The sequence below is a fragment of the Simochromis diagramma genome, unplaced genomic scaffold, assembly GCF_900408965.1.
Source record: "Simochromis diagramma unplaced genomic scaffold, fSimDia1.1 OVJJ01000085.1, whole genome shotgun sequence".
NCBI classification, from domain to species: Eukaryota; Metazoa; Chordata; class Actinopteri; order Cichliformes; family Cichlidae; genus Simochromis; species Simochromis diagramma.
Window position 1 is genome coordinate 19,314 of NW_024387315.1, and position 12,569 is coordinate 31,882.

At 42.6% G+C, this 12,569-nt stretch overlaps 1 protein-coding gene and 1 long non-coding RNA gene across 2 annotated transcripts; one reads left to right on the forward strand and one right to left on the reverse strand.

Annotated features, from left to right (window-relative positions):
* Nucleotides 1-5,510: 5,510 nt before the first annotated feature.
* On the reverse strand, nucleotides 5,511-8,895 carry LOC120717237. The gene is made up of 3 exons (XR_005692126.1): nucleotides 8,789-8,895; nucleotides 7,455-7,612; nucleotides 5,511-7,163 (listed from the first exon to the last, which is right to left on the reverse strand). It is a non-coding gene; the product is annotated as an uncharacterized LOC120717237 (long non-coding RNA).
* Nucleotides 8,814-12,295, forward strand: lto1 (LTO1 maturation factor of ABCE1). The gene is made up of 5 exons (XM_040005142.1): nucleotides 8,814-8,949; nucleotides 9,014-9,119; nucleotides 9,202-9,272; nucleotides 10,184-10,301; nucleotides 11,852-12,295. The coding sequence occupies exons 1-5, from the start codon at nucleotides 8,891-8,893 to the stop codon at nucleotides 11,921-11,923; spliced, it is 426 nt and encodes a 141-aa protein (XP_039861076.1). The 5' UTR covers nucleotides 8,814-8,890; the 3' UTR covers nucleotides 11,924-12,295.
* The last annotated feature ends 274 nt before the right edge of the window (nucleotides 12,296-12,569 follow it).

The window sequence follows — 12,569 nt, forward strand, 5'->3', positions numbered from 1 at the left end:
TTTGCATTTGCGCTTGCTCGCAATGTGTCGCTCGCACTCTCAACATTTCTGCCCGTGCGCGCTCAACTCTTTCTCTACACCGTTATATTTGTGCCACAAAACCAGCCAATCACAGACTTGGATGCAAAAAAATCTGATTGGCTGCTCTGGTCTCCAATCAGCTCGAAATGACGAAATGCAATATCCCAGAATGCATTGCGTCCAAAACTCAAACGAGGCAGTGGCGGAGGAACACAGAGGGGCGGAGTTTGAAATATTACTCTTTCTGGGTCACAAAATAAACTTTTAAGATATTTTCATGTGAGAATGTTTCTGTGTAAACTTCAAATATCTGCTCGATTCATCGAGACATCACATATTTGCATAAGTGCTATGACGTTTTCGGAGATGCCTGTTACCCACCAGCTGACCGCATAGCTGGACTGGCCATTGGGCATACCGGACATTTGCCCGGTGGGCCGATGATGATTTTTCATTTTTATGTTTGTTTGTTTGTTAGTTTTTGTAACAATATAAACAATGAAAGGTGGTGGATTAGTCAATTGGTCATGATCAACTCTGGGCTGGACCAATTACAATACATCCGTATTGAGGGGAAAAGGAACGCGATTCGTCCCGGACTTCAGCTACAATGAAAGAATAAAGTTACGTTGAAACCAGGCACACCATTGTTGTTCTTGTGACATTACCAATAAGTTTGATGTGTCAAATGGCCCTCTTCCTACTGAAAAAACAAAAGTTGTATCCAAGATGGCCGACTTCTAAATGGCCACCGTGGTCACCGCCCATCTTGAGGAGTTTGCCCCCTCACATATACTAATGTGCCACAAACAGGACTTTAATATCACCGACCATTCCCATGTTATTACGGTGTATCCATATAAATGGCCCACCCTGTATAATAAGTATATAATAAAAATATATCATACACAACATGATATAGCAAGAAAATGTGGATTTTGTTCAAAGGGTTAATAAACATCTCCGTTCCAAAAAACAGAATTTTCTGGCTATCTTTTTGATGGGTTAAGACTATGATCAAAACTTTGTTCTCTCCCATACTTTGTTTTTGTCCTGTTTGTGGTCTCTCTATTCTGTCCTTTCTCTGTCTTCGCTATCCACTCAGCCTCCAACCAGTCACATCAGATGGCTGCCCCTCTCTGAGCCTGGTTCTGTACTCTCTTCCTGTTATAAGCTTGCAAAGAAAAGCGTCTGGACTTCTTTAAGTTGCTTGAAGACGTTTCACCTCTCATCCGAGAAGCTTCTTCAGTTCTAAGGTCAAATGGTGGAGAGTCCCAGATTTAAACCTAGTGGGAGTTTCCCCCCACAGAGGGACAAAAGGACCCCCTGATGATCCTCTAATCGCCTGAGCCAAGGTGTGAAACTGGGTGTGGGTCCCAATCAGCCAGAGTTTCGGGTGTGTTCATTGTGAAACCTGGCCCCACATTATCATGTGAATTCCTGAGATCAGATGGTCCAGGATGTGAGTGGGCGTTAAGGCGTCTGGGAAGGGATCTCAAAACTGGATTATAGATGGCAGAGAGTTGGTGTTGGCAGAGAGTTGGGGCGACTGTGGCTCAGGGGTTGGGAATCGCATCTGTAACCGGAAGGTCGCCGGTTCGATCCCTGGGCTCCCTGTCCTGGTCGTTGTGTCCTTGGGCAAGACACTTTACCCTACTTGCCTACTGGTGTTGGCCAGAGGGGCCGATGGCGCGATATGGCAGCCTCGCTTCTGTCAGTCTGCCCCAGGGCAGCTGTGGCTACAACTGTAGCTGCCTCCACCAGTGTGTGAATGTGAGAGTGAATGAATAGTGGTATTGTAAAGTGCTTTGGGTGCCTTGAAAAGCGCTATATAAATCCAATCCATTATTGTAAACCCCGCCTCTGTTCAAATACGTCGTTCACAGTGGACATAGATGCTTCTTTCACTCCTCTTTCAAACCATCTGTCCTCTCTGTCCAAAATGTGAACATTGGCATCCTCGAAAGAGTGTCCTTTATCCTTAAGATGCAGATGGACTGCTGAGTCTTGTCCTGTGGAGGTGGCTCTTCTGTGTTGTGCCATGCGCTTGTGAAGTGGCATTGGTAGGCATTGAATATAATGTCTTAATACTGTTAATGGAGTTTTCAGCAAAACCAAATCTTTCTAGGACCAAAATCAAATACGTCCAGCTGACGCAATCAAAGGCCCTTTCGGCATCCAGACTTTTTAGTACCGCTTTATGATTACTTTCTCTTACATTATTGATTATGTGGAGAGAGCGTCTTATGTTGTCTTGGGTTTGCCGGCCCCCAACAAATCCAGTTTGATCTTCATCAATCAAATCTGGGATGAACGAGTTTAGCCTATTAGATATAATTAAGGCGTAAAGCTTATAATCTTGGTTTAGGACTGATATCGGCCTATATGAGCTGGACAGCATTTTGTTCTTACCATCTTTAGGTATAATTGTTATGATTGCCTCAGACCATGATGGGGGGGGGGGGGGGGGGGGGGTGGACATATTCTCTAATGTCCAGTTCAATGACCTTAGCAAAACTGGAAGCACCTCCACCTCAAATGCTTTATACCACTCAGCCGGCAGGCCGTCTGTACCTGGTGTTTTGTTATTTTTTAGTTTCTTTAAGGCCATTTCCAATTCTTCTTCTGAATCTGTTTGGTTAGGCATTCATTTTGACACTCACCAATTGATGGCAAATCTAATGAGTTAAGAAACATTTTTATATCTTCTGTATTGGCTTGTGCAGGTTGTGTGTATAACATTTTGTAATAGGTTTGGAATGCCAAGTCAATGTTGTCAGCTTGAAAGGTCTTCTTACCCTCAAATCACCCTCACCATCAAATAATGTGTACAATGCACAGCCAATTTATGGAACAAAGCAATACTTCACACAGATCAACTGGACCTGGCCTCTTGTAACTTTACATTTGGCTTGGAAACTTTCATCATACCTTTAGAAAATTGGAAAAAATATTCTCAAACTACAAAATTGAGAAAACATGGGATTGTCAAAATTATTTCCTTCGGGATTAATAAAGTATTCTGATTCTGATTTCGATTTATACCCGATATATAATTTAAGTCTATGAGGGTTTGGAGGTTAGAGCTTTTAAAGTGGGCATTGGGCCTAAATCGTTTCAAAGTGTGTTGTCTGTTTTTTGTTTCAGTTCAGCTCAGTTTTATTTACATAGAGCACAGATCGCCTATGAATAACGTTTAGTAGGGACAAAAAAATCTTGGATCCCCTGTGGCCCCTCCACAATGACAGGCAAACTGGCAGGTCAGCATGTCTCATGGCAGCTCTGCTACCACTGCTGTCTGGTCTTGTGTGAATAAGAAACACACTGTACAGTGACACATGTAGATTCTGTGTGTCAGCATACACTTAATGTGGAGGAGGTGGAGGGACTGAGTGATTTTCCCAGCAGATTTTTCCATTTGTTAAAAATTAGATTTAAAAATATAGACCTTCCATTACAACTTGTGACATGAAGGTGAAAACACTTGACATGAGTTTTCACCCACAGAAGAGCCAGTGGGCTATGGCCTCATAGAAAAGTTTGCTGAACTCAATCATTAATCTGTGATAGTGTTGCTGATGGTCCCTTATCCAAAACCTCCAGCTGTGTTTTCACAGCTGGCAGATAGAAAGCACAGAAACACGTTCTTGGCAGTCAAACACTTCTGGACTTCTGAACTGTTTAAGATAACTTGTTTTCAGGTTAAAGCCATTACCCCGCTGACCAATGCTGCCCATGTTGGCACTTAGCTTTCTTTTAGAAGAATTATTAAATGGCCAGGTCAGCATACTCATACTCACTCACAGAAACCTTCCTTCATTATTCCACTTGGTTTGCAGTGCCCTCTGCTGTTAGAAGGCCACATTTCAAATAAAAGAAAACAGACCTTTTTCATCCAAAGCTCTATAATTACATAGGTGTCTTGCAATGTAAAGTCAGGGTGGTCTGGCTTATTTACAGTTTGCTTTCTTTTAAACGTTTGGCAGGCTAGACATGCCATTTAGGTTTGCTGTGTTTTCTGTAATCTGTAATGTTGAGGAATAAACACCTGGTTGATCTGCACCTCATCTATGTCTCAAGCCTCCCGCTTTATTCCTGCTGTTAATGGCCAGTCCAACAGAGATGAGATTCACGTGGTCTAATTAAGAGTGTCTTTGTTTCTGTAACAGGAGTAAAACAGGAAATAGCACAGAAGCTTAGTTAACAGGCCAAAGCCGTTGGTGAGGTTCCCTAACTGCCAATTTATTAAAACCTAGTTTAAAACCTCAAGTATTCCATTAGTGGGCACAACAAAGTACACGGCAAACTAAAAAACAATACTAAATAAAGAAAGATGTAAAGAAAAATTATATTGCTTACATTACTTGCAAGAGTGTGCACCCATTATGCAAACTGTGCACTTGACCGACAGAACCTGCAGCATTGGAAATGGACAGGATCAAAACCACACTGATAAAAATGACTAAGAAATAATTCTAAAAATGGAGGCTAAATACTGAATAAATGATCCTTAAATGAACAGGAGTCAGTCTGTATGAACAAAGAGAGTATAGTGACAAATTTGCTCTGCAGTGAATATATACTTATCTATGATAGTTTAGAACATGCAAGTTATAAATGCATAAATGCTACAAACGTGTCGTTTTCACCAGTTTTTAGCTGGCAGTTTTGTATATCTTTTTCATTACCAACAAATATAATGAAAGCCAAAGTGATTTCTATTTACAAGTGTTGTGTGTATCTAAACCCTATTATGTCTCACTTCCCTGCTGTCCAAAATCTATAAACATTTTTGCAAGCCACAAATCAAATCAAATCAAATCAAATCAAATCACTTTTATTGTCACATCACATGTGCAGGCACACTGGCACAGCACATGCGAGTGAAATTCTTGTGTGCGAGCCCCACAAGCAACAGAGATGTGCAAACACAACAACACAAACGAGCAAAATACAAGAATGGCCGACCTGAAACTAATAAATATATGTACAATATATAATAGTATATGCATTTCTGGATGTGTATACTAAATATTTTCCTACGTGTGTGTGTGTGTGTGTGTGTATACACATTTTTACAAATTAAATAGTAAATAATAATAATAATAATAATAATAATAACAATAATAATAATAATAATAATAAAATATATAAAATATACAGAGTTGAATATGTGCAAAACAAGTGGCATTTATATACAGTGTGGAGTGCTGCACAAGATGTCATATTGTTTTGTCCTTCTTTTGTTAGGACCAAGGGAATGTAGTTTTGAAAATAATTTGCATTTTTTTATCAATAAATACTTAAGATAAAACTTAAGAACAAAAAAATAAACACAGAGTCCAAAATCAAAAACAAAGAAAAGCAGTCCAAAGCTCGAGGAAACAGTTCTGGGGCCAGCAGCGGCGACGGAGCAGGTCTGGAAGCCAACTGTGGGCCAGCGGCGGCGACGGAGCAGGTGAATCAGGTCAGGCAGACAGCCGTGGGACAAGCAGCACAGGGAGGCAGGTCAGGCGGATGGCTGCGGCACCAGCAGAGCTCCACTGGGAACTGACAGAGGTGATGGAACACCTCAGGTGCCGGGACAGGTGGCTGGCTGCAACATGGTGTGGTGCAAACCTCTGGCTGAGATGAAGCAGGACCAGACGGTGTGATGACCTCTAGCAGAAGCTGAGCAGATTGCGGCGTGGAAGCTGCAGGTAGTTGACCAGGTGGCTGAGCAGTGCAGAGCCCCCAACTTGCGAAGAACAAGGCTGGATGGGCTCGACTGAGCCCAGCCATTTCCTTCTGCCTATCCAGAGCCGGGTTGCGGGGGTAGCTGCCTAAACAGAGAAACCTAGACCTCCCTCTCCCTAGACACCTACTCCAGCTTTTCCGAGGGGAACACTGAAGCGTTCCCAGGCCAGCCAAGAGATATAATCTCTCCAGCGTGTCCTGGGTCTGGGTCTGGGTGCCATCCATTTTCACATCTGCAAACCGTTGTTGCAATGCAGCAACATCTGTTCTCTGGGGGCCTGTGTGAGATAGTTATCATTATCAAGGTAGGCCCGAATGGTGGAATTTGGCACCTCTGGCCCCAGTTCATCTCTTTCTTTATCCAAGCTCACCAGAGGAGCGGTTTCAGCCTTTCTCCTTAAGGAGGTTGAGGCTCCTCTCCTCTGTCCAACCACTGTCAGCCACTCACCGTGCGACCACAAAGGGTTCTTGTCACTTGGCAAGTGACTTTGAGCTTGAATGAGGGAGCAGTACAAGCACTTTGTCTGCTGGTGAAAATTGCCTGAGTGTATCCCCTCTGTTGCACAGGCACTATTCATGTTCCTGGGCCTGGAGCAGATTTTCTCGTGACAACCTCCCCAAAGTGTGCAGTTTTGCTCTCAGGTCCAGAACATATTGAATCTCATTTTTAGCTGGGCTTGGACCTTCCTCCCGGTCTTCTTTAATCAGGTACAATACCCAGCAAAAAGAGCTCAAAGGGAGAAGACCCTGTGGATGACCCTTCATCACAGCTGAGTGCAGCACAGACACTGCACACTTCTAAAGGTCATGAACACATCCCCACAAACACTGCCCCAACAGGTTACTGATTGATTGAATGAAGCCTTTATTTGTCACTTGCAGTTGCATGCAGTGAAATTGGACCTTTCTGACCGTATATACAATACACAAAAATCACAAAACCATGCAATGTATAACACAAAAGGGCAGTTGAGGAGAAAAAAGAAACTCTGTTCATCCAGATCCATAATGGGGAATCAGAATGAGAACACTCTGCGCATCCTAGAGTGATGCTCAACCTCCATCTACATCGGACGGGAGGTAAGCGTGGGAGGCGTTGGGTTCGGAGGGATAGTGTATGTGGCTCATGCTGAGGCAGCCACCACCCTGCCATGTCACAGAGCTGCCTAGCATACGGCCTCACCCGTCCCTCCTGGAACCATCTGCAATAGTTCTCCAGCGCGAGGCCGAAGGGGTCAACTATCACCCGGGAGGCATCTACAAAGCTGCTCTTCGCTGCTGAGGGCAGGCTGAGAGCCACCTCCTTGGTGCTTGCCAGACGGCAGTGGAAGCAGCCTCAGTGCCCACTCCTACTCGGACCGACTCCTCTGACTGTTCTACCAGTCAATAGCTGCAAGCATTTTCTCCTGTCAATCATATACAACAATCAGCACCACACCATCAGCCAATTACATGTAAGAACAGACTAGATTCATACAAATATTTGAAAGAAGGAAAGGGGCCAAGTGGTCAGCAGACAGCAAGTGTAGTGGTCAGGCCAGGTATACAGAGTGACAGAGAGGTGCGGATCCAGATTTAAATGCAAACATGCTGGGAAAAAGTGAAGAAAAGAGTAGAAAAGGGCAGCATCTGACTGCATTTCAGTGATATTGGAGATTGCAAGGCTGAGTGCAGTAGTTGTACAATGAACAACAAACCTTCAAAGACAAGAATCACTCATCCGTCCCTGCAGCTGGAAGAGAACTTGTCCTCTCTCCTTAAGCTGCATCTACCGATCCTGTGTGCCTTTTTGAGACAAGTACTTCTACGGCAGCATCCACCGTCTTACTAAAAACTGCAGGTATACCATGGCCTTCTGCAACTCAAACAACATAAGTGCTTTTATTCAAAAACAGTGCCCCCAGTGTAAATGACATTATTGATATTTTCTTATCGTAAATTGGTTCATAATTGCTTATTATTCTGTTGCAGCTTGGACACAGCTAATGCTTATACTTTGAAAGGTAAAGAACAACAACGTGTTGTAAATCAGTTGACGTAAACTATACAGCAGAAGTGCGAGTTTCAATGAGAAAGAGAAGGTGTGCTCAGCGGTTAAAAAGGACCGCTATTAAGTGCAAACAGTTCATTAGCACCTCGTTGATGGGGGAACAAGGTTGGCATCAAAGTTTTGTTGTGTAAATGTGTACTTTGTTATTTCACAAAGCATAAAGCTGCTGACCACTACTAAGTGTAACGGATATGTTTTCACCCACTAGAGGGCACATTGGTAAATGTGTCATGCTTAGTCAGCAAAGCATTGGTTACATAGCCTATAACAGTGAACCTTCACTGTCTATCAGTGAAGGTCAAAGACAGTTGTAATATGTTGTATTTAATTTCATGGTATAGAAAAGGTCGGTACTGGCTTAGTGTTAGAAGGGTTTAATAAATATACATGGTAATAGCACTCAATGTAAAGGTGCATTAATTTAACGTAAAAATTATTCATTTATGATTAATAAATAAGGCAAAAGGTTAAAGGTAACATGCTCTTTTCTATTTACTAATGGTATTTTTTATTCTGTATATGTTGTAGCTCTCACGGTGTGTTCACGTACAAGCTGTTTCATAAAAGGATTGTGAACCATCGGTTTTAGAGACCATCTTTTCAACCGGGGATGCTACAGATTCATGTTGATTAGGAGCTGGGTGAGAGGATAGCCAGTAACTGTTAGTCATTTTCTATTGTGAATTCAAACTTTATTACAGGACTTAAACCCCATGTAAGTTCTCCCCAGCAGTAGTAAATGAACAACTTTTACGAAAACACTGAAAGTTACTCACCAACACACAAAACATTCATCTTTGCTAAATTAGGCTAAATTAGAAGCACCGAATTATACTAAAAACAGCCGTTTGGGAGCTTTAAGATTTGGCTCTTTTGTGGGAGCTGAAACTTTGAAAAGAGCTCAAACAGGCTGCTGAGAAACTGCTTCATTGATTTCTATGCGTTTGTCAAAGCAAAAAATCAAATAAAATAAACTCATACCGTCTGAGAACACTTTCCCTCCTACCCTGGGGGTGGCACTGCCGCCGGGTTCAGAGTTCAGTCAGATAACAATTTCCGGCGAGTTAGCCGGAAGTCGGAGCAATGGCCGACGAGAGAATGGACGATGACCTGTTTGATAGCATTGTGTTTGCAGAAGAAAGGTGGGTTTAGTGAATGGATGCTGCTTCCTGTAGCAGTCTGAAGCTCAGTTTCGTTGTTTCGCAGGTTCCGAGATGAAGGCTACCGGGAAGGTTTTAAGAGGGGGACCCGCCGAGGGCTTCAGGACGGCCGCAGACACGGAGCTTGTCACGGGGCCCGGCTGTCCTGCGAGGTGAGGACAGAACCCTTAACTGCGTGATTCAACGTGAACCTCCGGGTGCTCAGAGAGGTTTACTGTCTGTTGTCTCTGACAGATGTCCTTCTATTACGGCTTTGCAATCACGTGGAAATGTGTCCTCCAAAACAACATAGATGGCAAATCAAGGTAGGACCGCCTTAAACACGATCCTCCAGCCGTTCCCGTGCTGCTGTTCATCACCACAGCTCAGCTAGTACAGGCGCTCTGCGTCTGTGAAAACTCTGTGATCGCCATGTTAATCCCGAATAACACAGCACTGTGATGAAGTGCTAGTTACAGAGTGGACTGAAACCTGTTCAGGATCCGTGTATCGGGCTCTGTTGAGCAGGTGTAGTTACAGGAGATAGTTAGCATTGTTGCTCTCTGATGCTGCTGTGAGTGTTAATGTTCTTTTTAATGCTCCAGAGGCAGTGTGGCAAATGTCGATGCTAGACTCAAATATCCCTAGAAAATACAAAATGCAGTTTTTACAGGACAAATCCAAGCGTACATGGCCCTATGTGACAAAACGATTCCTCCTAAACTTAAAAGTAGGTTTTGCCAGTTTGCAATGAATCGTTTGCAGTATAACTGGCAGTGAGTATGGCACGTTGCTGTGAAGGAGTTTCAGCCTAATCTTTGTAGAACTGTAGAATGAACAGCCTGTTTAAAGTCGTGCCAAAGCATCTTAATCTGATTTAAGTCACATTTTGACTAGGCCACTCCAAAACCGTTCAGTGGTGGACTTGCTGCTGTGTTTGCCATTATTTGGCATTGTCCTTTAGGATTTTCTGGTAGAGAACAGAGTTCAGGCCTCGATTTTTATCCAGGTCCTAAAGCAGCCCCAGCCTGCCACACTACCAACACCATGTTTGACTCGTGTTCTTTTTATGAAATGAAATGAAATCATCATTTACAAACTGCGTTTTGTATTTATTTTAAGCATTTACTGCTCCACTCCTTAGGAAAGAAGTTATTTGTTTCACCTGGTCATCACTCTTAGCTGGAGTGTGTGAAATTGTTACAGCTCTATGTCAATCCAACTTGTGTGCCATCAGAAAGCGTGTGAAAGCACTGGACGCCCTCCTTGGAATGATCCAAAGCTCTCCTCTTGATGATCCGCAGTCTCAGAAGCTACAGGATGACATGGACAAGCTTCGAGCTAAGTTCAGACAGGTACTTGATTTCTTGTTTTAATCGGAGCGGAATGAAGGTTTTTGTGGAGCCAGTGACATGATATGAAGTCAGACTTTGCTACTGTCACTCACTGGTTTGTGGATGATCCTTTTAAAGCCTTGAGTCTGAGATTTTGGTTTTTCTCTATTTGGACAAAAAAGAGTTTGTTTTTCTTTTTTTTGAATCAGCTAGCTATTGGGCTTGCTAGCTAGCCTGGCTAGCTGCAGTCTGCTGAGCAGTTACACTGTGCAGCACAGTTCTTGGTTAATTAAAGATACCTCTGGTGTAGTTTCTCAGCTGTCTCCTCGTTTCCCTCTGTGTTTATAGCAGATGAGGCTACAGTTAGGGCTGCTCGATTATGGCAAAAATGATAATCACGATTATTTTCACTGAAATTGAGATCACGATTATTTGACGATATTTATTTAACCCTTTAAGACCTACTATAGAACCAAGTCCACCAGAGCTTATATATATATTTTTTTTTTACATGCTGTAGTGCCATTTGTGGGAGCATTTACAAGTTGCTATACATCAATACAACTGTTATAGCCCATATTTTAATAATATGTATGCATTAAGTCCATAGTAATTACATAAATTATCAAAAAAGTGCAATAAACTACAAAAAAAATTGAAAATCGCTTTTGTTTTGTTTACATATATTTCTACTTGGAGAAATTTAAGAGGTTTATCCCTCAAAACTTTAAATACAATAAAGTTGCAAAAAATAGTTTCCCACCACAGGAAATTTGAGTGTCTTCATAGTTTTATTTTGGAGATACAGCAATTTTTATATACTGCAGGAAAAACAAAAAACAATCCTATGATGCAAATTTGCAAAGAAAACAGCATGTGCATCATTTCACTGTGGGAAGTGTTACGAACAGCTGATAGGATCGGCAAAGCGTGTTTCTGGAATATTATGTTTTTGTTCCTGCAAGCGCTTTTTATGCAATTTTTGCAAAGCTATATGTGGAACGGAAACCGTGACCGAGGACAAGCTGATGGCATAAGATGTAAGTACAACTCCTCTGGTTTCATATGCAAAACAAATTATTGCGCTAGCTTACACGGTTCAGATTCTACAGGGATTTAAAAATAGTTACGCAAAACGGAGCGTGCTGCTCTGACCGGCTTTAAAGGGTTAACAATGACTTTAAAAAAATAATATAAAATGGTGTGCAACACCACTGAAGTTTTTTTTTTTTTTTAAACTCTCTTTTCAAACAACAGCAGTCACTCTCCTCTCCAAATAACTTCTGCTTAGCTTTCCGAGCTTCCCTCGGGTCCTCTTAATCAGCGGTCTCCAACCTTTTTTGCGCCACGGACCGGTTTATGCCCGACAATATTTTCACGGACCGGCCTTTAAGGTGTCGCGGATAAATGAGGGAGGGGCTAATAATCGGCTCAGTCATTTTTAATGATCGTTGAAAGCCCAGATCGTAATCGTGATTAAAATTCGATTAATTGAGCAGCCCTAGCTACAGTGTCACCCGATTCAGTGTTTTGCATATTTTCTTCACTGCTTTTTTGTCGCTACTGTGCAGGTCTGCTCTATGCTCAGTGTCCCAGCTGACTTCAAGGATTACATCAGCGTGGCTGAAGGCACTTCATTCTAAGTCTGTCTTGATGGTGAACCAGAGCCGACCCAGCGCCCAGACACAAGGTGGAAGCTGATTTGATGTCAGCCTTGAATGCCCCAGCAGAAATGGTCTGCAGTGGATTCATCTGAATGCTGGGAGTGTGAGACAGTGACAATCAGACAAGCATTGTGTGATCTTTGATGATGTAGAGAAGTCTGAGGAAAATGTGCTGTCACTACAGACCCAGAAACAGGAATTTGATTGATTGAGTGATTTCCTACAAATTGATTTATTGCAGTTTTTTAGTTGACTACAGAACTAAACATCAGGACAGTAAGGCAGTGAAAGTTGTGTCCTTAAACATGTAACATTAGATTTGATGAAATAAATAAGATTCTTTTAACTAGATGGTTGCTCTAAGCCCGACCTTCCCAAAGTGTGCGGCCTGTTCTGCTTGTGAAGTGTTGAAGTTGTGTAGCAGTATAATGCAGTTGTTTCTGTCCTGTAGCAGTCTCCCCTTTAAAATTGTACTCTGATCCTTTTATGCCAGACCTTCCCAAAGTGTGGGGCCCGCCCCCTAGGGGGGGGCCAGAGCTATTGCAGGGGGGGCGCGGTATGAAAAGGGGGGAAAACAACGCTTGGACTTCATTCTAAGACAAAGACTAGAAAATATGGTGAAGCA

Excerpts from the sequence above, each read along its gene's own strand:
- lto1 (XM_040005142.1), top strand. The coding sequence starts at position 8,891 with ATGGCCGACGAGAGAATGGACGATGACCTGTTTGATAGCATTGTGTTT. Across the intron at positions 8,950-9,013 it reads ATTGTGTTTGCAGAAGAAAG|GTTCCGAGATGAAGGCTACC; the intron begins GTGGGTTTAGTG and ends GTTGTTTCGCAG. Across the intron at positions 10,302-11,851 it reads TTCGAGCTAAGTTCAGACAG|GTCTGCTCTATGCTCAGTGT; the intron begins GTACTTGATTTC and ends GCTACTGTGCAG.